At 36.9% G+C, this 26,667-nt stretch overlaps 1 protein-coding gene across 10 annotated transcripts in view; it reads right to left on the bottom strand.

The window, feature by feature from the left end:
- Positions 1-26,667, bottom strand: part of DLG1 (discs large MAGUK scaffold protein 1) — a 131,039-nt gene that overhangs the window by 6,325 nt on the left and 98,047 nt on the right. For 4 of the 10 annotated variants that reach the window (XM_042878197.1, XM_042878199.1, XM_042878204.1 and 1 more), the window contains 8 exons: positions 18,174-18,288; positions 12,509-12,685; positions 11,965-12,034; positions 7,500-7,599; positions 5,350-5,391; positions 2,178-2,228; positions 556-657; positions 124-296 (listed from right to left, as the gene is read on the bottom strand). In XM_042878197.1, the coding sequence (XP_042734131.1) occupies positions 124-296; positions 556-657; positions 2,178-2,228; positions 5,350-5,391; positions 7,500-7,599; positions 11,965-12,034; positions 12,509-12,685; positions 18,174-18,288 (830 nt within the window). Of the gene's footprint in view, positions 1-123; positions 297-555; positions 658-2,177; positions 2,229-5,349; positions 5,392-6,747; positions 6,782-7,499; positions 7,600-11,964; positions 12,035-12,508; positions 12,686-18,173; positions 18,289-26,667 lie in introns of all 10 variants that reach the window. The other 6 variants (XM_042878200.1, XM_042878201.1, XM_042878206.1 and 3 more) reach the window with 2 other exon arrangements.

Genomic DNA, 26,667 nt, shown 5'->3' with positions numbered 1-26,667 from the left:
TCTAGGTTTGTACAAAGTCCTTCTAAGGTCAGAGGGTTCCCAGTGGCTTCTTGCCATTCTCCTATTCCCGCCAGCATAGTCAAATAATCACCTCAGTAAATAAAACAACCGGCATTGATTTACCTTTTCTGCTACTTCTCGCACTGATTGCACACTTGTTCCGTAAAGATGATTATTGTACTGGCCAGCTTCAATAAATTTGTGCTCCTGAATATCCTTCTCCATTTGCTCTCGCGAAGTGACAAAATGGTAATCACGTCCATCCACCTCATAATCTCGTTTTGGTCTGGTAGTATCTTTAAATACAAACCAGTAACGTTTAAACAAAAAAAAAAAAAAAAAAAAGTTCCCTCTCCCCCCCACCGTTCAAAAATAGTCCTCCATTTAAACTGCAAAACTGTAACAAAGAAAGTAAAGAGAAGAGTAACCATTAATAAACTTTATAAAGGTATCCCAACATTTTACCTCTACATACAAAGGTTAGGTCTATGAAGAAAGTAACAACACAGAACCAAAAACCCACTTATAATTGCTTTAGTATCTGCTGAAACTTACGTGGAACACATGAGCCAAATTTGTCTGGAAATTCTGAAATCAGATCGTCGTTAATTCTGTCTTTCATGGGTCCCAAAACAATCACAGGTCGAGTATAGTTCACTGTCAAATGTAAAAGGATAACTGAAGTTACATTTCAATGACATCACCAACCTTTAAAGTTTAGCAAAATAAGCTTTACCACATGGTAGCAGTATTAATACCTAAAAGAATATGTACTTCTGAAGAGAAAATAAAACATGCTGAAGTATTTGCATCAATTAATACTGCAGTCAAAGATGTCAAATCTTTATTCCCAAATTCCTGTTCAGGGTAACTGAAGATGACTCTTGAATTCTGAAACCTTTTCACAAACATCTTTCATTCTAATGACAACAGTAAAATGGGAAGTCTAAAAATCATTTCACATCTTATTTCTTAAATTTCAAACCTGCCATTGGGAAAAGCCTTATTATTTCTAAAATCCCAGCTTACATACTCACATAGCTATAGCTCCCCTAACTACTATCACATTTATAAAATGAAGTATAGCATCTTTTAAAGCATGCTTAATCTGTAACAGAGTTATAAAGACTTTTTATTTGGAATTTAAGGACAGAAGATACCAAATTATACTGCAATTAGTGTAACAACAGTAATATCTAAATATGTAGTCATATCATTTCAACCATATGAATTTTAGTTTTAAGTTCTGTCATTACTACACGAGTCTAAATTAAATACAGTTTGACTTGTAAAATACATCTTAAATCCTGGAAGTAATTCCAATTCACAAAAGGAATGTCTTGAATCTTATTAATTGAATCTGTGTACACATGATATATACATTTACTCTGTTTTTTACTGTATTCTATGTTTAATACATACCAAGCATTCCTTTTTTAAAGATCATATTTTTAATCAGATTATATATATAATATTTTATCAGACTACATAAAGGAACGATTTGCACCTGTGGTGGTGAACAGGAATGCTAAAAATGCATTTATTATATGCAGAGAAAAAGGATCAGGAGAAGGTGAAAAGGAAATAATAGGATCCCATTAAAAATCAGTGAATATAATTTTGTTCTAAATGTAAGTGTGGTAGGTGTTTTCTCCCACTGATTTCCTCTTTATCCAAAATTTCTTTATTTTCTGAAAGAAAATCACATGGTTAACAACTAACAAATCAGCCTTACAAGAAGCAGCACGCAGGAATGCCAGACTGCAATGGTTTGGAAATATTTTAACTTAGGCTTTCTACAACAAACAAATAATCTACTGACATGAATTTTCCTGTGACAAAAAGGGAACAGCGACATTGGGAATGCTACGGCAATTTGAAACAGAAGAAAACTATCCTTCCTGAGTTCACATGGATGAAACAAATATACCCTATTTTCCTTATGCAGTATAAACCACGCAGTGGTGAGACATTAATTAGCACACCTTTGGATTACATGCTAAATAATTTAGCAATTGAATTTAATAATTTATGCCTTTATGCTTCATTCATTTTAATAGAGATAATAGAAGTTGAAAATCAATGAAGAAGTTTATTATAGCACTGGGTACATAAGTGCACATGAACCACTCTGATATCAGAGTGCAGTCAGGTTACACTAAGCAAGCTCTACAAACCTTCTTGTTGATTGACTTGTTCATAAGACAGGACATATTCCTCTTGGCCACCTGGAAAGGCAAATGCAAAGAAGTATTTATGTATCGTTTTCTAAAGCAATAAATTTACATTGAGTCATTTAATGAAGAGCAACAATACAGACGTTCATCAGCAGAAGACATGTTACAGTGATACTGATGGAGGACGTTGTTAAAGAGCAATGAATTATAAAGCTCACAGAGATACGCCACACAAAATTTTGAAGCGTAAGATGCATACAGTAAACAATTTCTTCAGCCACGTTAGCATGTCAAACTGACACCAAGCACAAGAAGTATTTTAAAGCAGAACTGAGATGCTCTTGCGTTTCCCCGAACGAAGTGCATGCATGGTGTCATTCACTGCTCAGGCACTGCCACCTTCTTCATGAGCACTTTCCATACTTAAATGTTTCTGCAGCATTCTTCTACACACAAAGCTGAAAGTCATGCGTGTCTAGGTGTACAGCTCTCCCAGTAAGTTTTGCACGAAGTGGCATTTATACAAAGACCTCCAACCACTCCAATTCCACAAAACAATATTATCATTGTATATATTTCACTACTATTTCACTAGTAAGCTTCTGAAGATGAACTTGAACTTGAAGAATGTTCTCTATTGTTCTCAGCTCCAGAAAGCATATCAGCAGTGAATGAAACTAAAATAACTAGGCTTTGACCTTTAACAGCTGCAGGCTTTAAAAGGTTAGTGCAAGCATCTGAAATATACCTCAGTTGCCATCTCTCTAAAAGAACATCTCTAGTCCAACAAAATGTCTCAGAGTAAGATTACTTGCACGGGAATCACTAAAAATCAACTCCATGACAGCAGAGAATTTGTAATTCTGAACATACAGGCTAAAATTATATGACAACACTGTGAACTCTCAAAAAATGCAGCACTTCAATAACTCAGTTGAGTTCAATAACTCACTTTTAAAACATTCTTTTTGGTTCATAAGCCATACTCATAACAGGCAAAGGAACACACCAATGCTATACCACAGCCTTTTAAAAAAATAGATGGCAGATGAAGGCTTTTCTATATTCATATATTGCTTCGATACACACGTTCTTTATTGAACAGCAAAGCCCACTGATCTTTTAAATCTGAAATTTACAATGTCTAAGAGAATAAGACTGACTTATAATAACTTTGCATTCCAGCAATACATGAACAATTTCTTTAATTTTTTTAAGGTATTGCAAGTGAGTAATACATTAAGACAGACATGAAAACATGCAACCTGAATATTTTAATAACTCAAAAAGGCACTCATGCAAATGGATTTTAGGACAGTATATACTTTCAGAACCCTTTTTAGGCTAGGGAGAGGAACAGGGAATCACCAACTATCAACTCGTCCATGAAATATCCAGCCCACAGAAAATTAGATACTTCTTTGGAGAAGTCACACTGCTATAAGGTCAAAGATTAGTTAAGCAAACTATTAAAGAGACAGTAAGAATTATAAAGCATCCCCCAATTGAGGGCAAAAAGTATATATTGTCATTGCTTTTTCAATACTGTTGAAAAATGAATATTAATAGAATGAACCTTTTGAACAACCGTACTCATCTGTAATCAAGATAACTTTTAGACAGCAGTAAGAAGAAATTAAAAAAATAATTTTAATAAAAAGTGCTTCGAATTCCACAGTGAGATAAGTAAATCCATAATATTCACAGTAAAATCAGGGCTTCTTAAGTAATATAGGAGTGGAAAACTAACTAGTAGTACCAGTGATGAACTTTAAACATAAATAAAGCATTTCTGAGAAAAACCTTGGGGAAAAAAAAAAAAAAAGAGGAAAGCAGCAAATTTATGGAGAAACAGAGTTAGATAGTTTTAATGGTATGTCATTAAAAACAGTTAAAATTTGTAAGTTAGTCATATATGCAAAGGCAACTTCCATACACATTTAATCTGTGTTATTCTCAGTGAACATGAATGCCTCCCCTGCTCTTTTTTTCTGCTCTTTTTTTTTCTTTTTCTTTTTTGCAGCTGGTCTGCAAGTTTCAAGCACTGTAAGCACTGAGGAACTTGTACATGTACACATTCTCTCAAGTGTAACCATCTGCATGCAAACTCAGCCCTCCTTATTTCTGACAACATCTGCAGGTTCCAAACAGGTGTAGCTGTTAGTGAACAACTTTCCTTACTACCCTGCCACAAGTGGCATCTGTCTGTGAAGTGCCTCTTCTTGGGTTAACAGGCACCCAGGAGCAGATCAGTGAGCAGCTCTGACACATCACTTGACTTTTACTGTTCCCTCTTTTTGTGCTCCTCTATGAATCCTCAGTGTTTAGCCTGCTAGCTCTGCTCTACCCATGGTTCCTGCTCTGGACTCAACAACCTCACTGAGGCACTGTTCACTGGAAATGACCAAGGAGACAGAAGTGTCTGCAGAACAGCATTAATCAGCATATTACACACTGGAACGTGTACATCTGCAGCTTAGGCAGAAGCAAACAGCACTGTAGCTCAGGTTAGTGAAAATGGTAATTCAGTCTAGTACTTAAAAGGTAAACTGGTGGAGATGAGGGACGTGCACAAGCACAACTGTGCATCTAGCATGCTAATTTATCACAGCTGGCTCCAGCACCTAACGTGTGTCATGTTGCAAGATAATTCAGACAAAGCACCTACACTTGACAAAATAGAGAAATGAAAGCTGAAAAGCAAGGGTAAATACATGTTTGTTCACCTTTACTTTCGTTAGAAGTATCTACATGTTCTATCTGAGCATCATTGATAGGTACTACGCTATGTAACAGATTACACCCCCTGTATTAAGCACAATAATCATTGTATTTGTCAACATTAAATTTACATTTCGGTTTTAGCAGGTCTAGCTAACATGGATAATTTAAATAAAAAGGAATTAATTCAAATTAAGCTGAGCAATTACAATCATAAATCACAACAATAATATCCATAAAGGAGGTCTGCAATGATTCTCTCTTGTCAATTAAAAAAAAAAAAAAGACACTGGAATTTTGCAGTACCCAATTAACACACAAACATGGACTTCAATGGAAGCTTACTGGGAAGTTCAATTTAACATGTAAATACCCAGGAAAGACAGACAAACAAAAGCAAAGGAAGAGCTACTAAACAAAGGCTCCAAATAAAGAACTTAAAAACACTTACGGTAACTACTTTCACTATCGCTGGCATTAGAGGTTACATGCTCTGAAATTGCAACACAATGGAGAAAAATAAGGAACACAGACTAATGACATGAGTCCAAAGGAAAGAAAATGACAAAAATAATCCAGATGAAAGACAACAGTGATATCAAAATGCCGAAATCAATACATACTGCATAGAAAAGTTTTAAGGTACTTCTCATAGCTCTCAGGATCAAGCTTAATTTCACACAAAAGGAATGGATGTTAATAAAAAGAAAAAACATTAAATAGCACATCAAAATAAGATTATGAAAAGTACACATTCGTATTTCACACACAACCCTGCAATTTTTAGGTTTTCACTTCCATGTGAACATTACTGCGCAAGAACTTTTATAACAGAACCACCTGGCCACTTTTCTGGATTAAATTAAAGTCTAGCAATCATAATTTCAAAGTTGGTTATTATTGGTCTTCTGCTCTGGACCAAGAAACCCCTCGAAAGTGGTTTCAGAAATGGAAAATTAATGCTATTGCTACCAGGATTTTTATTTATTTATTAAGTAGTTGAGGCCACATATGGAAGTATCACCGCCCCCCTCCTATGTGCAATTTCAGAAACATTGTGGGTTAGAATTAAGGGAACAGTTACGATCTGGGAAGAAAGGTTATCTTCAGTGACTAATTTTACTATCCCATAAACCCCTAGCACTCTACTTGTTTAGTATCTGTCATGAAAGAAAAGTCATGACTCTTATTGTAAGTACAGAAATGATATCAGGGTATACAAATCTGATGGGGTACTCAGCAACTGTAGAATCTTGCTGTGTAAAACTAATGCTTACGTGCCTCCTCTATCAGCTCCCCCACCACCTGGCCAGCAGTGCCCTGTGAGCACCGTAAGAGTTCAGCAAGTCAGACAGAAAAACTCTCACGGCATCTGTTAAAGCAAGCTTTTTTGTTTGTTTGTTTTTAAGGAGCTGCCAACATCAGTCACCTAGAGAGAGGATTGACAACTGCTGAAATTGCTATGGCAATAGTTCTGCTATGGCTGTGAAAATCCATAGGTTAATTTCAATAATAAAAGCACAAAAACAATATAAAAATGACATTAGCAAAATATATGAGTATCAACAAATATACAAACACAGTCACTACCAAGGACAAACAAGTAGGTGCTGGAAAGCTTCTGGACAGCAACTACAACACACTAATGTCATAATCACCTAAAAAGTAATATCTTCCTGAAAGCAAAAACCCCCAAAACATTACAAACTAGAAAAATCTTATGAAACAGTTTTAGAGTCAACCTCCTTATGCCAGTAGAGCACCAGTCTCAAAGAGATCTGTTAAAAAAAAAAAAAAGTAATTTTTCAGATGGAGGTTAAAATAACATGGGAGTATTTTGATCACTTACTCAGGCCTTTTGATCCCATGTCGTCAGGGACCTCCTGCAGAGTAGTCCCCAGAGGGCAAGCAATAAAAAGACAATCACAAAGAAAATAATTGTCAGTAATATATAAAATTGGCGCTACGACAGGAGACAGTTCCCAGAACATCACAGGGAAGACAAGCCTATAGGAATGAACCAGACCGGCACATGAAGTGTAATCACTGGTGCAAATGACAGAGAACGGCTGAGGATGCGGTTTATAGCAGATCTGGTCTCAATCTGCAAATTAAGTTTTTGAGAAGATGCTTTTTTTTTTTTCTTTTTTTTTTAATGCAGGCAAAAACAATCAAATTCACCTCTTTTCATTAAGGAAATCAAATTAGAACAGGATGACTTTGAAGCTGCTGGTCCAAAGGGACTGACTGGAGAGCCTGGTAAGCTTAGACACACTTTCCTTGCTGCTCTGCACTCTCCTCAGAATGACAACTGAGGAACCATTACTGACAGCTCCGAAGAGCTGTTATCTCCTCCAGTTACACATATGCACGTACTCATCTGTATTAACCAGTTTACTGCAAACTGGGATATACTCTTGGTTTAAAATTTACCTTAAGAGCAAATGACTGATGGCATTCATCCTACAGATTGGATTGTCGTTTGCACGCCAAGCTCGTTAGCCTGTTGCAGCTCATGAAACTGTCTCCACGGTAACACCCTACTGCAATCTAGCAGGCCCTTCTACTGTGCTTTCTCTCCATGGAGTGCCACATACTTACGGTCAATATCACTGGTTTCCTGCTCACTCTGGTCCTTGTTCTTGTAGAAGGGAAATTTTCGGGAAAAGAGGTTCTTTTTACGCTTGTCATTGAATGACTGCTGAAGAAGAGAAGGAGGGGCAAAACAAAGGATGTCTAATTCCGTGTGAACAAAGGCCCAGACCAGCAGCTTTGTGGAAGCTGACTCCTATAACCACATTATGCAGTGCATATTTCAACTTAACAGCATCTTCTCAGCTCATGTCAAATAGAGAGAGATCAGGATCATGGCTTTGCTCACCCTCTCAGTATTTCACATGCTTACTGCAAGCGAAGTGACAGGCTGGCTCACCCTGGAAGGCCTGACCTGCATTTCACAAACTTCAGCTTCTTGTGAGTGTAATGAGATGTGAAAAAACTAGGCTGCTAGAAGGTGGCCAACCCAAAATGAAACGAAGAAACAAAGCCAATGAAGTCACTGATATTATCTAGTACAGGAACTATGGTAGTTTGGGGGGGGGAAAAAAATAAGGTATTTACACATGCTGCTACAAACACCTAATGTAAGAGCACACCAGAAACGTGATGCCCCTCTGCAAAGGTCAACCTGTAAATACTTTGGTGACAGCTGCTAAATAACATACCACTGGCATTGCACTGAATTCTCTAACGGTAAAACTAAGAAAGTAACAGTGAAATAGTAGAAATGGATTAAAAAAAATGTGTCTCCTTAAAATAAGATTCTTCTTGTGTAAGCGATGAAGAGCACAAATGTATATTCATTCATATATACCTGAGCTTACAGGTATAGTTACTGAAATATTCGTATTTTAGTAATGCCTGCTGTCGTGTCTCTAATTGAAGACACTGTGACTGCAGCATCTCTAACTTACATCCTGCAAAAAGTAAATAAAGAACCTCGATGCATAAATAGATCAGTAATTACGCACAGAACCGGTACAGCTAACTTCATGCTAGCTGAAATACCTTCTTTATTCCTTAAAGCATCAGTGAATCATCTAACCAGTTTTGCCAAGCTATGTAATTGGCCATGCTTGTGTTATTTGGTTTGCAAAAATTCTATCACTGGGAGAATGGTAAAAGCAGGAAAATGCCCAGCTTGGTTTTGTGATCTTATGCAGCTGGGGGTCTGTTTATCTGCAAACCAAACACAGTCAACGTGCCACAGGAGGTAATAAAACTTCCACAAAACACTTTTTTAAAACATAATTTTACAAAGAATCAAAATATATTTCATTAAGTCAGTAAAATTATATGAGCAGCTATTTCTAAAATTTAAACCACATTAATTTTCAAAGATTGTTTGACCTCATTTAATCCAGTCTGAGCTTTCTTTCTCTATGTACAAAATGCAGTAGTAAAAAGTTACACTACCTTTGTTATCAGCCCTAAGCATGGAATGAAATACAGCAACAAGCAGGAGTCAAAAAGGACTCATGTTTCAAATCACTGGCCACCTTTTTTGGTACAAGTACAAAACGAGCATTTGGCCTTCCTAAAGAGGATGCCTATAGTGCTACACAAGTTGCATACTGCTACTCTACTAACAATGCTTCTGGCCATCTGTTTTAATACAGGCTTGCTTGGCAGTATCACATACTGAAAAATCCAGTGATATTTTCATTACCACTGTCAAGACAAAGATATTTCATCAAATCTACCAGGTGTTACAGAGGCACACAGTATCGTAGGAGCACCACCAGTGACATGAGCACTGAGCTCTGGATACAGCAATAATGTTTTAAGTAGGAAACACAGAAACCTTTAATCGGCTGGCATCTGTGTTTGACTAAAACTGTCATTCCTCTGTTAGAACTGGCAAACTTTCAACCTGACATACGGACAGAGGAACTTATTGGACTTGACTTCTCATAACCAGAAATGTTACTGGGATCTATATAAGACAGGCAACAAAGAAATATGCCCAAATGATCCTAGCTGAGCATGATGAAGAATGCTGTAATGTGCACTCTGAAAGGTGAATGGCTCACATCTAGCCAATTGTCTGCTGGGATAAGACCCTCAGGTCAAAAGAACATGAAAATAAGGGAAATGATAACAAAGCAAAAATGGTACTGAGGTGGTGAGATTTTGCTGTGATTAAAGAAAGTGCTGAATTTATTTTGATTCACAAAAGATATTCATGTTTTTCATTTTAGTTTTGAAAATATTTCATAACATTAATGGTTTTAACTTTCTCCACAGTAAGTCTTACTGAACTAATATGAAAATTCATATACTGCATGTATAATGGTCAGAGTCAGTTCCATAGCCAAAAAAAAAAAACCAAAGAAATTAAAAGAATATTGGACTGATTTTGAACAAAAAGATTAGCCAAAAGATTACTTTTAAAACATGCCATGATTATAAAAAGCTGAAGAGAATTGCTTATTAGTTGAAAATGCATAGTAATTACATTAAATTCTTCACAAGCCCACCGCAAATCATGATCAGGCACTACAAGCAAGAATATATTAAAACAGAAGCAGCACAGAAAGTTAGGTAAATGTGTGTATGAATGGAACGGGGGAAAAATAATCACTTCTGCTCCAGTTTCTTAGTGTTACTTAAACGTAAAGGAAAGCAGACTTTACTATTTGCCATCACTAGGGTTATTCTTTAGGATTTCGATGTAGAATTTTTGAAGAATTGTTCAAAATTGATGTTTCATACTGTCCATGGAGATTTATCACATACAGACACAGGAATGCACGCAGTCCATGAGGAGTGTATGCTGCAGGTAACTTACTGGGAAAATACCCCCATGACAAACACAGGAAGAATAATTTAAAGGAGAAATTGCCATGTTAAAACATTTACAGCTGAAGCAACAGATTGCGAATAAGTGTAAGCGTGTTTGCAAAACGAAGTGTTACTAAAAAAACTGCAGTTCTGTATCAATGGCAAGCGTAGTTGCTTTTCCACTCAGTATCCCATGCATATGTTTGGTGCTCTGTTAGCACACGGTGTGTGTTAGCAGGGTACTAACTGCTCTGTTCCAAAATGCTACCTCAGGTAGATCAGTAACTGTTCACAGTTTGGTGGTACACAGACTACAAGAACATGCAATTATCTTCTCAAAGAACATGGAAATATTTGAAAAACTGTGTAATGTAAAATGATCTGAGGTATTTAAGCCATTTGGTTCTTATGCAACTCCTACAAGTGAACTCATAATCCAAAAATGATGGGTTAAAAGTTACCACAGTGATTGATAACAATTTATTCCAGTAGGAAAATATGAAGGAATGAAAAGAGAAAAGCAAAACGCAAATTCTCAGAGGGATCCTCAAGGCAGACTCTGTTAATCAGAAAATAACTAAAGGCACTGATTTTGCTCTAAACAATTTGCATTTTAAAAACTTAAAAATTTAAAAATTAGAAAAACCTGACATTTTCTTCATTAGTAAACTTAATAGGAAACCTTTACCACGGAGGAGAGGAATGCATATTTGGATTTTGATATCTTTAAAGTATACAGATACATTATTGAGGCTTTAGTGCTTTATATATTTGGTTTTTGAAGAAAGGAATACACTAACCAAAATAAAAGACAAAAAATAAACTTGGATCTAAAATAATTAATGTTTGTGAAGTCTGAAAAAAATGATACATGAAATAGTTTCCTCAGGAGCTCAGAAGCACATTGCAGACTACTCCAAAAAAGCAGTTACATTGCCTCCTCACCACTCATCCCACTGTCCCACCTTATGTACTGGGACAAAGCTGACATACCAAGCAGTGACCTGCACCAAGTTACTGACTGCTATTTCTTTGGGACTGAGTTATCCTTCCATCCACACTGCTTACTTTGTATGACTCCTGCACAGCCACACCAGTGTTGGTGCCAACAGAGAGCAGGGCTGAGACAAAAACACTTGAGAGATGGATGGACACTGTATGGTTAGTAACAGGGGAAGACTTAATGAGTCCCTTAAAGCTTCTGTAGCCACAGGTGTAACAAAGAATGTATTTTATCCTTCTTACTGTGCACAGTATAAAACCTCATTTTATCATAGGGACCCTGATGAGCAATATTTTCTTGTTTTCTACATGCATTACAAAAACTTTAACAAAAGAAATGTTCTAGTTTTTCTGAAAATTGGTAGTAACCCTCTTCCAAAAAGGGAGTCCAAGAATACAATCCAGACCAAAGGGTTAAATAGCTTTACAAGAAGAACTTGCAGTGCCAGTAGAAATGTCTCTAGTCAGTAAGTGATCACTATATACACCTCCTGCTATATTACAGACTGAAGAATAGTATCTATTTCTAAGCTAATTCTTTAATTTGCAGTTTTGGCAATAGGTTACTATTTAAATTTGCTTTCATTTTCAGAAATATTTTCTTTCTACCTGACAGAATTTAATCTTTTCACTAAAAAATGACATGGAGCCTTAATGCATAAACCACAGAGGAATGTTACCATTCACAACACCAGGTTTAATTAGCACTTCATAAACTCACCCCTTTCTCTCCTCTTGTCTTGGAATTGAATTTCACTGTCTTTAAACGGGCTCGTTCTTTTTTCTCAACTCTACCAGAAAGAAAAAAAAACAACAAAACAGTTAAATGAGCAAAATTCATGAAGTTTAAATTAGTACTTGTTATTTGTATAAGCGTAGTGCTCACGTGCAGTCACAATCATCAACATCGTGTTATGCAAAATTTACTTTGCCCCTACTTGTACACAAATGGTACACTAAACTAACCAATATTAAACTAATATCACATTTCTAGTAAAAGCAGCTAACTTGCTAACAGGATAAGGAGAGGAATTTGGAACCACCTTTGTCAACTCAGGAGAATACAGCCCCTGAAGCCACATACGATTCCTCACTGAGCGAATTACGATCACACTGCAGATTTTTAACTTTTTTTAAATGACTGGATGATATGGTACAAAATTAACAACAAAGAGCAAAACTGAATGTCTACAAATGTATACATATTAATCATATCAGAAATTTAATGTCAGACATCTCAGAGTCAATAAAACATCACGACATACCTGCGTTTGCTTGGGATAACTCCAATTTCATCACTTTCTCCATCTGGAGTTACCTGCCGTGCTTGCCACCATTCATCATCAGAAGCATTAATGACATGGAGAATATCACCAAATTTGAAGTTCAGTCCTTGACTTGGAAGGCCACTGTCTTTAGTCTTGTCATAATCAAATAGAGCTCTACATTGAAAAGAAAACAAATTAACTACTGAAAAAGATGAAACAGGGGGCTGCAAATAGCACAAGATTTATTCAAGCTGCCTGTGTGCTCAGAAATGACTGCAGCATTCTGAAAGGTGCAAAGAAGAATAATGCTGAATGCAATCTCTCCCCCCACACATCCACAGATAGTGTACAGCACAGTATTCACATACAATACATTTGAGACCTTTAATGAGTGAGAATAAACATGGCCCAGAGCAAAACTCCAGTACTTGGCAGAAGCTTCACAAGAAGATATCTCCTGCAATTCAATCAATACTTTGCATAGAACAAATTACACATCAGTGTAGGAAGAAAAAGTAAATTTGACGCATGCAGCCCAGCTGAAAGTTCTGCAATGCACTTTGTTAGAAGTTACAAAATGGAAATATTTCAGGAAATAAAAGTTACTGTCCAATACTGCACAGGAATACAATACGTAGGGATGCAAAAAATAAAAAGCTCAAAAATATGGTCTGGACAGAATGTTGCTACTATAATATCAAAGGCAATAAAAAGTATATGAACTCTTTTGGAAAACTCCCTACCATTTCAGAGGAATCCCATCCTTCTTTCTAACATCACCTATTTTGAAGTAACAGGCACCAGTGCTACCTGCAGACTGGCTGCAGGCTGCAGTTTTATTCACGTTCTCTTCGCTAGCAAAGTCAGTTTATTCAAACTCACTGCTACTCTTGCTCTGTACTGCTTCCTCCCATCTTAGTTACAAAGCAAATTTGTCAGGAAAGGGACATGGTACACCACGCTGAGGAATCAATACAGATCAAAGTTAATTTCTCCCTGTTGAAACATTTTAAATCTCAATCAGTTCCCTGAGGAACAGAACAGATCTATGGTACACTTCTCGCACCACAGCCAAGGATTTAGTGAGGATGTGGAACTGAATGACAGGAACCTCTCACAGAAGCTAGGAGAGGCTCCTAGGATGCTTTAGAAAGGACTCATTTTACTTTTCAAAAAGGTGCATGAACAGATGTCAAGTGAAGGCCTGTAATGGAAACGGCCAACGAAAAATCATCATGTGTTTCCTCTGACAGCTCAATGGTTTCTCAGTGACATACCTGCTTAAATGACAGCCTGTCTCAATTTAGAAATTTGATAGCAAGTCCATCACAACCTTAGGAGAGCAGTGTCAACAGATCAAAAGTATTTTATAAAGGGATAAAGGTTTTAATGAATATTTTCTTAAGAGTTGTGAGCAAGATAAAGACTTTAAAACAGCTAGAAATACATAGGGCTCTGTACGATGAGCCAAACAGTGCCTAGAGTTAAGAATTTCTTTCCACGCCAACCAATTAACATGGTGTTTCCTGTATGCCTGGAAAGTTATCAGGTGAGAACTTAATTTACACTCAAGATGTCTTATGTATCTACAGATTGCTATATCTAAGATAGCTCTTTGATGAACTGCTTGGATGGAAAATTTTATTCCTGATTAACATTACATGCAAGTATTTAATGTAAGTCATAAGACAAATGCCACGTTTTCCAGAGTGCCTTTTGACCTGGCTGTGTTTGCTGCTTGCAATACCACAGGCTGCTGATCAAGTTCGACTGAAGCATTTCTTCTGCAGAGTCCTTGATGAACAAAGTAATGAGTGCATCCTGGAGCAGCAGAAGCATCCTTCTGTACTTCTTCATGAAACACAAACTAAACTTACCTCTTCAGAATGAATGAAGATCAGCATGTACAGGAGTTTCTCTTTTTCTCCCTGACTTTTTGGGAAAGCTGTTTGAAACTAAATGTCTCAAGTGTCGGAACAACATAAGGATGCCCAATTAAATTCTTCCTGCAGTTGAGCATACTTTTCAGGCCTGGTGCTAACATCAATCTTATTTTTCAATGGATCTAATTAAGATTTCCTAATGCTTCCAAAACTGTGCAGTTTCTTCCACTTGGAGATGCAATTATTTTCTACTCTCATGCAAGGGGAGAAATCAGCACCATTATTTGAATCTGTAACGTATCGTGCTGGTTGGAAAAATGCACGGGGGTGAACGTCATATTTAAATCTGCATTCTACACACACTGCACAGACAGAGATTTGGCACACAAGATTAGATAAAGCATGGAACAAATTTACTCCTGTCAATATATTATCAAAGAAATTTGATCCCATGAAAGAATTTCACTTTTTCACATTTGCTTTTTGAATTTGCAGATGAAGGAGGACAGCATAGAGGTGCAGCTCAGATGTAAAATCACAAATATTGTATAAGAGAATCCCTCTCCTCTTAAAATAAAGATCAGAAGAAATATAAAGCAGCAATCAGAGAAGGGCACTAAACTGGTACATCTTAATTAGGGGAGAGAGAGAGAATTAGCTGTGCAAATTCAGGAGTTAGTTACACTGCTGAATTGCTATATTTACACTGTCCTCCAAGGATTGCTTGCTATTGATCATATATACGTGCAATTAAGGAGAAAAATCTGTCCTTTTACTTTAAGTTGCATCCTCAACCAAACACAACCATTTTTTCCTTAACATTACACAACACCCCCACAATGCTGTTCGCAAGCTACCTATTCATGAGGATACCATGGTTCAGTTGCATGGATACAGTGATGCAGCTCATTTTACTCATTACTTTGGTAACATGACTTCCAGAAATCACCACAGATTATTATTCCCAATTATTATATTATTATTATTATTATTATTATTATTATTATTATTATTATTAAGTCTTTTATTTCAGAGTTTTTCTGCAACTGTGATCAAATGTCTATAAACATACCTCTGCTGGACTTACTATTTAGTTTTAGCTTACACTACATGATTTTAAAGGCATATCCAAAAAGCCCAAAAATTACAGAATAAGACCAACATCAGTTACTGAGACTAGTTTTGAACTAGCTCAAGTAAAAGTACAGAACATACCAAAGTAACTTACAGAGCATAAGTGGGACAGCCAACATGTTCTGTCAGTATCTAGCAATATGTTCAAAGATCCTTGAAAGTTACTTCACTGAGGTCAAAAATTGCACTGGAAACCAGAGAACAGATGTGAACCCACCCTGCGTGTAACCACGTTGCCTACCAGACTTTGGCATCTTTGGATACGATGACAAGATTAGGTCTCAAAAACCATAGCAGCACTCTCTGAAAAGGGACGTGGGTGGAGAACTACTTTTCACAAGGAATTTTTGCATTTTAGATTTTTCTTCTAACTTCTAACAGAGCTGATTAGCAAGTTTCAAAAATCTTTCTTGGAAACGGAACCACCAGTTTCCACGGGGCTGCTGCCAACATTCTGGAGAAGGCTGCACTTTTGGCAGCTGACAAAGTCAGAAGCCCATCCTCAACCATTCCCAGGTCATTTCCATCAGGAGAATAAAAGCCACATAGATACAAAACATTTGTCAGGGGCTTGAAGAACTAGATGAATGAATGAACTGGAATGTAAGCAGTTTAAAATCTGTAGCTATAAGCTATAGCCAACAATGCAAATTGAAAGTGGTTGAGATTGTTTAGGCCTAGTTATACCATAAACACTAAAGTGATAAACTTTGTGATTGTGGATATTAAGGTCTCACCATCATATCCATAAGCATACATAACACATGTACATTGCACAAAGCTTGCCAAGGGGAAAAATCATCAATATTGTAATATCATGATGACTTAAAGACTGATGGCAAAACTGCACAACTGCCTAAGTGGATCCAAACCTGAGCAGCTATGCTGCCCCACCACCACCAGACAGACCTCTTTGAACCAGCAGTTGTGTTTGTGCAGGTGTATGTACAGTGTACAACCAGAGAGAGATGAACTGAGTGAAATACGGTGCTTTTCTTGGAGGTTAAAGTTACTATCACTTTATTTAAGCCTTTATTCTGGGTCCTCACAAACGCAGAAGCAGGTCAAGAAAGTGCATTGGGGAGAAAGCAGGGACAGGGGAGAAATAACTGCAAATGACAGAAGTCTGGAAGATTAACCAGAGTCACCATGCTAAGGAAGTCCTTAAAAGATCTGCTGCTGCATTAAAACCCCCCTATTGGCTTCTAAAAAAATCAGCTCTGTTCAGCAACCTGTTATTGAATATAATGGAGATAAAAATTGACTATTATAAACCAATTTACTGCGACTTTCACAGTAAAGAAGTAGGGTTTCACTGCTTACAGCTAAGACTATATTTTCAACCAGCATTTCACTTGATAGCAATATCACTCAAAGCAGATCCTAAGACTCCTCTCTCCTAAGCTGTACCTATTTCTAAAAGGGACCTTGCTTATAGTGATCAGGGAACTACTACAGATGAAGTGCATTTAATCAGGCTCGTTTTTCTGTTTCGATTTACTCTGTGGCACTGCAAACAGATAACAAAGCACAACTGGAGACAGGAACTGTTTGAGGTGGATTCTAAAGGGGCAAAGGCAGTGGAGCCTGAGCCGAAGATTTTTGCAGGTAAACCAGTGAGGTCCTGCAACATTTTAAATCAAATTTAAAGCAAGAACCATCACTAACAAAGTCTTGTGCGAATACATTCTGGACTCTTTCATGAAGCTACTGCTGGCTCTTATTCAACTCAGAGATGAGTCAGATTGGGAAACTCAAACATCAATTTATCTTTTAAAATTCAACCCTTCAATCCATATTTCTCATTTGAAATGTTACACCTTATCAGTATGTCATAACTGATCTAGGAGTAAGGGTCACCTTGCCAGAATTCCCTGGGGAAACTACTTATATTGCCTGGATGCCTACCTGTGCTACCTGGTGTAGGGAACCTGCTTTGGCAGGGGGGTTGGACTCGATGATCTCAGGAGGTCCCTTCCAACCCCTACAATTCTGTGATTTTCTTAATTATTTCATGTTCTTATTTTTTCACCACTCCTTATATCTCCACTTCCTTTTAGACTTCTTCATGTTTGATTTTGCATGAAAAAAATAAGGAAGGATATTCAACTTATTCACTCTGATGCATTTGATCCCTTGTTTTCCAAGGAAATTATTCTGTACTACAATTCTATCGAATTTCTTGATACAAACTGAGAATATGACTAAGGCAAGCTGAAGAAAATCAGATGGCAACCTGTCAAAGCTTAAGCACAGATTAGAAATCAAAATGTAACAAAGAGGAGAATATGCAGAGTTTTGTCACAAAAACACAAACTGAGTTAAGCCAGATGTTAAGACATCATGTAGTTTGACTTAAAAAGATAACTATGTGTTTACTGAAGGATAATAATCTCAGACTCGGGACAAAAAGCAAGTAAATGCACCACTTTTCAAAGTTCTCAGTGCTAATACTACTTTTCCAGTTGTGTTACTATTTTTTCAGTTGTATTACTTTAATCAAACTGAATTAAGTTTTGTTTTTAATATGTTGCAATAACAAAAACATCAAGTTCAGCAATGAGTGAGTATACAAAAATATAGAAATGCTAAGTCTTCAGAAAAGCAGGAAAACACACTTGTAATATGATAAAGAAGATGATTACCTGACATATAGGGATCTCTTCTGGCTGGTTCGCAAAGATCCTGAGCCTGAACTAATGCTACTGTTCATCATCTGCTCCCGTAAATCATGTATTTTAGCTTCAAAACGGCTGTATTCTGTAAGAGAGGGAAGCACTGCTATTAATTTTCTCTGTACCTCTGGGGATTAAATTACTCAGAAAAATACTGAAAATCTCAAAAAGTAAGTATTTGTTAGAGTTTTGGGTTTTTTTTTAATGCAAGAAAAAGCTTCAAAGTTCTAATGTTTTAATTATGCTTTTTTTTGTAATTAAAAGCTATATAAAGTCTTACGTTTATCAACTGAAATTGAGTTTAAAATAAAGCAAACAAACAAAAGCAAATATCTGTCACAGAGATTTCACCATTCATTCTACAGTTTACAGTGACCAATCCTTCCTAATTAAAACATAACTCTATCAATCACTTCACAGTAATAAAAACACAGAAATTTTACACCATGACCAAAAATAAAGCTTAGAATATGTACCTGAAATGCACATATTTATAATCTAAATTATATTTTTAAAATGCTAAGATGTGAGAATTACAAGTTTCTGAAAAGTTGGAATTGAATTGATACTTCAGAATTGCTGGACTTGAGTAAGATGATTTAGCAGTACGAGGTGGGGAATATGCGAAACATTATCTGAATAAAACAATGCTCCCATGGGACTTCAAGGAAGGAAAAGAAGTCCAGAATTCTGGCATAAATCTCAATCCAATTGTAAACAGCATGAAGACATTCAAACTCCCTCTATATAATTATGTCCAATGCTAATCCTAGAAAAACGGATTGTGTTCTTAAGCAGCACTGTGTACTAATAAAACTAAGATAAATACAGTTGATTTTATCTACAAAGGCAGACAGCAAAATAGCAATAGTTTCTTGAGGGCAAACATATCCTAAAGCGAGGTACTTACGTGTTGCCAGCATGAAATATGAACTCAAAACAAGTAAGTTTTTCCTTCAGTTCAATAGTTTAGACTTCAGGATAAACAGATCCACTTCTAAAACCTTTCTAGTTAAGGGAAATGCTCTACAGCCACCACCTTCGCCAGCAGACCACGTGATGCGAGATTATAACAAGTCAACATTGGGAGAGCCAGGGTGTGCACAGCCAGCAGCTGCTGAGCTGGGTAATTTGTGCTCTTCTCCCTTGCTGCACCTCAATCCCTGTGGGCATCGAATTTACTCAAGATACGCAAGACTGATTAAAAGGGCTCTAAAATGCAAAAAATCTTGAGGAAATCTCTGAACTGCACTTCTTTGAACAGCCATCTCAAATACCACAATTTATCCTATTATGTTCTGTAGGACTTCCTCCCCACACATTCATCAGGCAATAAGCACCAAAACGTACAGCAATGGTGTCTTTGTACAAATGAGGTCTGGATCAAACAATTTACCAGCACTAACCAAACTGATGACAATGCCTGACGAGAAAAACTGTTTCCACACTACTGATGTTATTACTGATATCAAAGGAATTCAGCATGACAAGATGGCAATGTAAGAGGAATGTGAGAAAACAGGATTTTTTAGAAAGCAACATCCCCTAGGGGAAGGACCCAGATACAGAAAGAAACATCTCCTCCTGCTGTGCCACTGCTGCACCACATGGTGTGGGTAAGTCCCCTCATTTTCCTCAGCTTTTCCCTTTCCTCATTGCTGATTCTCTTATCTACTTAGACTGTAAGCCCTGAGACAGGAACCCACTTTTCACAAGGACTAATCTAAACAAGATTTTAGACAGCACCTGCGTATCTGCACTTCATTTATATGAACACACAGGTTCATTTTTAACAGCTGCTTTGTCTCTGTTTTAGAGGTAAAATTATATAATAATGACTTAAAAGGGCAATAGTCTCACTTTACAATAACAACTGGGGAGCAAGCACTGTGTTTATCAAGAGACAGGTACCAAAACACAGGAATGAATCTGAGACATGCCAAACCTTTTCACACAATGAGACACTGCAGGTAGCTCATTTCCTTCGTTAGCTTCTCTCCCTAGACAAGGCATGGCCACATTTCAGAACAGCTGATAGCCAGTTCCTGATATAAGGGAGAACGCGGTGCTAGTCCTTATGAGGAGACTGAATGCTGCCTAGAATGAGGTTCTCTGAATTCTTAACCACTCATCTGAGTCTACTGTGAAGGGATGTGCTTTTTATTCATTTTTAACCTGCCCATTAATTAATTCAAATCAGTGCATCACTAAAAACAAAAGTTTCCAAGCACACTGTCTACTGACTGAAACATGGCTTATCTGAAAATTATTTATCTGCTCTAATTAAAACAACAAAGAAGTTAATAATAAGGCAGAACATTGTTACACAGTTAAATTCATACTGTCAGGATTGCTTGCATGGTAGAAAAACATTTTATTCATTCTGCAAAACTCTTTTGTCTATAAAACCGACCATTTTCAATGTCACCATTTAATTTATAAGAAATCAAAATTTCAGACAAGGGGTCTGAGCAGTGAAACTCTCCTGGACTGCCGCTCTGGTGAGCCACAGGGATAAGCAGAAAGATGGTGAATTGTCTATATCGGCTGTGGAAGGTGAAAAAGAGGCAGCTATGACAGTTACTTTGGTCTGGAACACACGAGCTAGCAAAGAGAAATAAAAGAACAGAAGACTACAACAAGGGATAGAAAATTCAAAAGGAAAAACAATTCATGGAAGCATGGATGTATGCACTGGGAACAGATGGCAGCACAGCACTCAGAAGCAGAGATTCCTACATATACTAAACCCACTAAGAGCTGAAAAAGTTCACTTTAATTAAAAAAAGTATGCCTCTTGCATCCCTCTTACCATCTGTCTGTGGAAAGCCCTTCTTTAGTGAGCCCCACTGGATCTGTCAAAGCAGTTTCCGCTGAGAATTCTGTGCTGTTTTTTTTTTCCCCTCCACTCTCAGGATACTCACAATTCTCCTTTATGTGCTGCCTACAGACACACTGAGAAGCAGAGCCTGGCAGTAAGTTAGAACAGCCACCATCACAACCACCTTGTACTGACCTTCCACGTGCTTCCAGTTCTCGGCTCGTGAGGCAGGACTGGCACAGCATGCAGTGCAGTGAAGCTGTATTTACGAGCTCTAGTAATGAACTACCTCTATGTCTTGACTATCAACACTGATATTTGATAAATTCATAGGTACAACTCACGTGATTATTACAGACTGTAGTACAAATTTCAGGTGGTAGAGAAAGCTGTGGAGCGTATGCCACTTACTATGACCACACAAAAACATGTGCCAAGATGTTACGTATGAAAATATACAGTAAAAGCATTTCAGGTCATCTGGGGAGAGATAGCACTTAGCTACAACACCAGACTTTCTATATTAACGTGGACTGAGACAACCACAATGCATTCCATGTGGTGGCTTTCATACATTCACGCCCCACTAACCACTTGAAAGACCCCAGCCATGCAATTTCAAAATAGACTAAAAAATTGCATTTGTATTTAGTTCAGAATTCTTCCCACAGAACCTGCAAAATTCAGAATGAGACTACATCCAGCCACTGCCAATGCTGAATTTACCTAGAACACGCATTTACAACTTGCAAAAGGCTGACAACTTCTTAAAGACTAGCAATTTTATTTATTATCTTAAATAGCAGAAGTGAAGATTTAAAGGATTAAAACATGAGTAAGCTGCTTACAGTGTTATCTATCAGGACTATTTATAGCAGAACCCTTCTTCGAAGATTAATGGGACAGACTTTAAAGGTAATTTAATTGACTAATCTGGATTATTCACAAATCAGTAGAACCAGGTACAAACAAGCAGGAAAAAAAAAAAAAAGGATGAGTAGAGATCACATACCTCACAACATGATAAAACAATTTTTTCTAAAATATTTTAAAATAGTTTTCATTTTTTGAAATTGAGAAATGCTTTTAAATCACCACTGGCTTCAGCAATTCATATACTCCACCAAAATGTGATTGAAGCTCAATCTCTTGATATGCAACAAATACGGAAATGTAAGTTCTGCAAAAACATTGTTACCCATATGCTGCTTTTACAAATGGGAGACTTGTATTTCCAAGACAAATGTTCTTAAAAATCCTTTGCTCATGGACATGAAAATGCTACCACTTCCCAGAATGTAGCTATTCTGTTTTAAATGCCACAAGAAAATAGTGCATAAGAAGCAGCATCACAGTGAGAAAAACTGGCTCGCTCCTGGCCATTGAAAGGTAAGCTTTAACAAAGCATTACTTCTTCTTTTGACTCATTCGCTTTAAAGACAAAGAAGAATGAAAGACTACAAGGATGTTGTACTTGGATCTTATTTTCAGTCAATGTATACATTCCACCAAAGCAAAAAACAAACAAACAAAAAAAAAAAACACAAAAAAAACAAGGGAAATGGAAGTAAAAAACTGGCTAATTAGGTATTTGAGATTCAAACTCCTGATACATTTTGCAATGGTTCGCCACGAATCACTTACATTTACTTTAATCAAAGTAGAAGAATGTGCCTGTATCAGTAACATACATAAGCAATGCAAGTTCAGAAGAGATGTTTTGTTTTGGTTATTTTGTGTTGTGATCTGTTTCCTTTTTTTTGTTTTTTTTTTTATTTTTTTTCAGAACACATGAAAATCATCTCTTGAGGACTTGGCTTCACCTGCTAATCTTACACTGATCCTCCCAATCACCTAAGAACATTGAGCTAATCTGATCCCTAAACCATCTCACTATTCTTTCAGAGAAGAAGTGGATATACAGAGACAGACTTGATCACGTGAAATATAGAGAAAAGTGTAGATTTTAAATTCTAAATAACAGGCAGCTGATAGTTGATGTGTAAAAAAAAAAAAGCACAAACCTGTTCTACTAGTTAAAATACCTTTTATGTTTTAAACTTCGGGTGGATTGTTGGGAAACAAAGCACTGCTATCATTTCCTGCTGTAAAAGGCTTGCCTGCATTTTGCCACTATTTTGAAGGAAGGGTCAAGTGAGCAACAAAAGAATGCCGATGCCTGCTTTTGTTTTCCATGACCTCTAAGAGCATTCTTCACAATTACGTGCATGTAACTGACATTAGTAAAATGTCAGTTTTACTAACATTTAGTTATGTTTGTAAATTATTTTTTAGTTATGTTTGTAAATTATTATTTGTAAACTGGTAAATTAAGTTAATTGACCAGTTTTGAGCTAGTAGAATTTAAGAAAGAAAAAGTGCTTAATCCACAAAATGATTTCCTACCCAAATTCCATATTTTAAGTATTTTCATATTTTAAATGTATTTCTTTGGCTATTTTTCTTATTTTAAAATGTTTGCATGCACTCAACCTACGCAGAGTTGCGGCTGTATTCTGGAACCTCATCCCTCGTCAAATGGCCAAATCTAACCTTCCAGAAATGTTGAGGTAACCTGTATTATTATGTTGCTCTCAAAACACCAGCAAGTGTTTCAGATGACCTTTTAACTTCATTGGACATAATGGAAGTGGAGATGTCCATGTGAAACGACAGGAAGAGGAAAATAAATCCCTGCAGAGGCTGCACATCTCTGGACAGCCTTATACTCCCCCTTGCTGCTCCTCTTCTCACTACATTCCCTTCACACACTGCTATGTATCACGATGGTTTCAGCAACCAGCTCTGAATAGACAGTCCAAGAGATACACAGAAATATAAATGGCTTAGAGCTTCCATTCATTCTTTCACACTATTATCATATTTTTTCCTTACTATCCTACATTTGTGGAAAACCTGAAGAAGATACAAATAATAAAAAAGAGAAGGAAGGCAGAGTGGAACTGAGGTATCTGCAGAATTAGAGAACAACAGAAAAATGTAATGTAATGGTGCAGAAACCTCTACAAATGAGAATGGTTCATCAAATGCTTTTGTGCACCAGAGGAACATTGTCTTCTTAAAACTGCTTTGGGTAATGGTTCTTTGCTTTCAGTAGAACTCACTATAAAGCAAAATCCCATTTTATTCACAAATGATGTCCTAAAGGGAGATAGAAATGTGCAGTGCCACAGGGAGAATAACAAAAAGGAATTAAAAAGGAAGAGGAAAATGAGAACAACATCCTGACTTACTCATCAGCTCTACAGGGTAATTCCTATTTTCCAAGCTTCTGTTCTTTCCTACCTTTCAGCAACACTCAGCCCTAGCAGTTAAAACCAAGTGCTCTCTCTGATAAGCACACAACATGTGCGTGCATGTACCACACAAGTACGTACGAGTACAATCCAGTACGACTCAATGTCTCACTGCATCTGAATTTAGGTGAGTTTTAAGGTAAATTGTAAAATGTGCCAGAAGAAGACGGAAGCCAGCTGGCTACAGCTGTGGCACAAGTGTACAGAAGTGGTGCATGATGTACAAGCCACTTTAGTGAACAAGAAAATACTTACACTTTTCCTCTTTGGCTTTCAGCTATTCCAAAGCATGGGTAAGTGTCTGAAATGTGACTGAGTATAGGAGGCAAATTTTGTAAGGCATCGCTAAAATCACTGAATGTTGCTGAAAATAAAACTCATGCCCAGAAAGATATTCTAAGGTATAAGATTACATTTCATTGTTTCAGTTTCATTGTTTTCTGATTCTATAACCAAAGAACATCTTAGAGATTTAAAAGAAAAAAGAAAGTCAGTTACATAACCTGAGCCCAAATACAGTAACAGCAGTGCCATTCAGCCATGTTAGCCTATCTAGGGAGTAGTAACTACTGCTCACTAAACTATGCTGTCTAACTGGATTCGAGGAGATTGGGATATGGAAAATTCAATATCTTCCATGGCAGGAGTTTTCCAATGATTTTTATTTATTTGCATTAAACAGCCTATTGAGGGTTTTATAGGAGAGAGCTGCCAGCAAAGTTTTTGGTTTTGTTCTTCCCAGAAACCAGAGCAGAAACACAGGAGGGGAACTTCTGAAAGAGCAAATGTTGCAGGACGCTGCAATACAAATTAGCATGTTCAACCACATCTGTGAACATACAGACTGTCATATACAGTTACAGGCAGTGAAGTGAGCTGGTCCCAAGTGTCCCAAATGCTCCTATCATACTGAATTTATTTACCCAGTTATAATGAGTACTGATGGATGTCTAGAATCTCCTTGATCTGTCCTAGCTATCAGCCTCTTTTACTAAAATCCTACTGGAATCATAAATATAAATAACACAGATATGCAATACAAGCAGTTGGAATTGATATTCTTCATCTTTAGGAAGACATTTGAGAAACACCGATGACAAACAATACTTTCATGCTCTATTCATTTAAATACTTTTTAACCTCTTCTTGAATGGCAGAAACAAAAAACAGAGATAGAGTGTATCATTCCCAACTTAACTGAATCAAGTTAGGGGAAAACAAGACAATCAGCAGCTATAATCCAGGAAATTTCAAGACAATCAGAAAATATAAGTATTTTTATTAAATACTCAATATTAGTGATATTATAAATACTCAATATTAGCAGGATTCCAAGTAGAAAATATTCTACTTGGAAACCCTGTATCTCAAGCAGAATGCTTTCCTACAATAAAAAATAATCAGGAACCTTTAAGAAAATACTCTTTTTACTGATTCCTAAGCAATAAGCAGTGAATATCTTATCCAAATGACTTCCTACACCAAATCTGAAAGAAGCTGACAGCTAGAGTTCCACTCAACCTTTTTTACAAGAAGTAAGAAAACGATAGAGATGACAAAAGTCAGACATAAGCAGCTAAAGCTCTCTGAAGTATGTTGGCCATGTGTTACTTCATACTCTGTCTCCAAACTACAATGGATCTCAGTCTCCTCCACACACTTTTCTTCTGTGGCACGCTTCAAAAGGATAAGGTAAACCCTGACATGCTTCCAACATTCCCACTCCAAATAGGGATTAAAGCATTACTCCAGAGGGAAAAGCTGGCATATGGACAAAACATAGCTGGAAAAAAGATCCTTCTAAGGATTTTTTCTAAGGAAAAAAATCCTTTATAAGAAAAAAAGATGTCAGATGCCTGTCTAAAACTTAGGATATTTCAAGAAATATCTCCCACAACTACTTTTTCATACAGGCCCTATAATTCTCTGAGATCCATACTCTTAATACAGCTCAGCTGCACACAGTTTTGGTCCCTATGCTCCAGTAACCATACAGTAATAAGAGCAGCTTAGTTTGAAGCCTCCAAGTGACAGTTACTGAGAAATCTGTAACGGAGGCAAGACTATGTTGCTCTAGGCAAACCTCTGAGCAATAAGTCAAAATCCCATTGGTCAAGCTCCTCAAAACGTGTTTCAAGAAAATGTTATCTACTTGGTATCTACTCGGACAAGCAGTAATGAAGAAAGCTATTTTTCCAGTGTAGAAAGAGCAGGAACCATCTAAAATGATTAGTTCTTTCTTAGGAAAAGTGACTTCCAACCTTTGGAGTATGAAGGAATCCTTTGCTTTTATAAGCATGAGTGCCAGAAAAAGAGAACTGAAAAA

The sequence above is a fragment of the Lagopus leucura genome, unplaced genomic scaffold, assembly GCF_019238085.1.
Source record: "Lagopus leucura isolate 7727_CA_CO unplaced genomic scaffold, USGS_WTPT01 Super-Scaffold_100021, whole genome shotgun sequence".
NCBI classification, from domain to species: domain Eukaryota; kingdom Metazoa; phylum Chordata; class Aves; order Galliformes; family Phasianidae; genus Lagopus; species Lagopus leucura.
The sequence above is the reverse complement of the archived record's forward strand: the minus strand, read 5'-3'. Positions and strand labels throughout refer to the sequence as shown.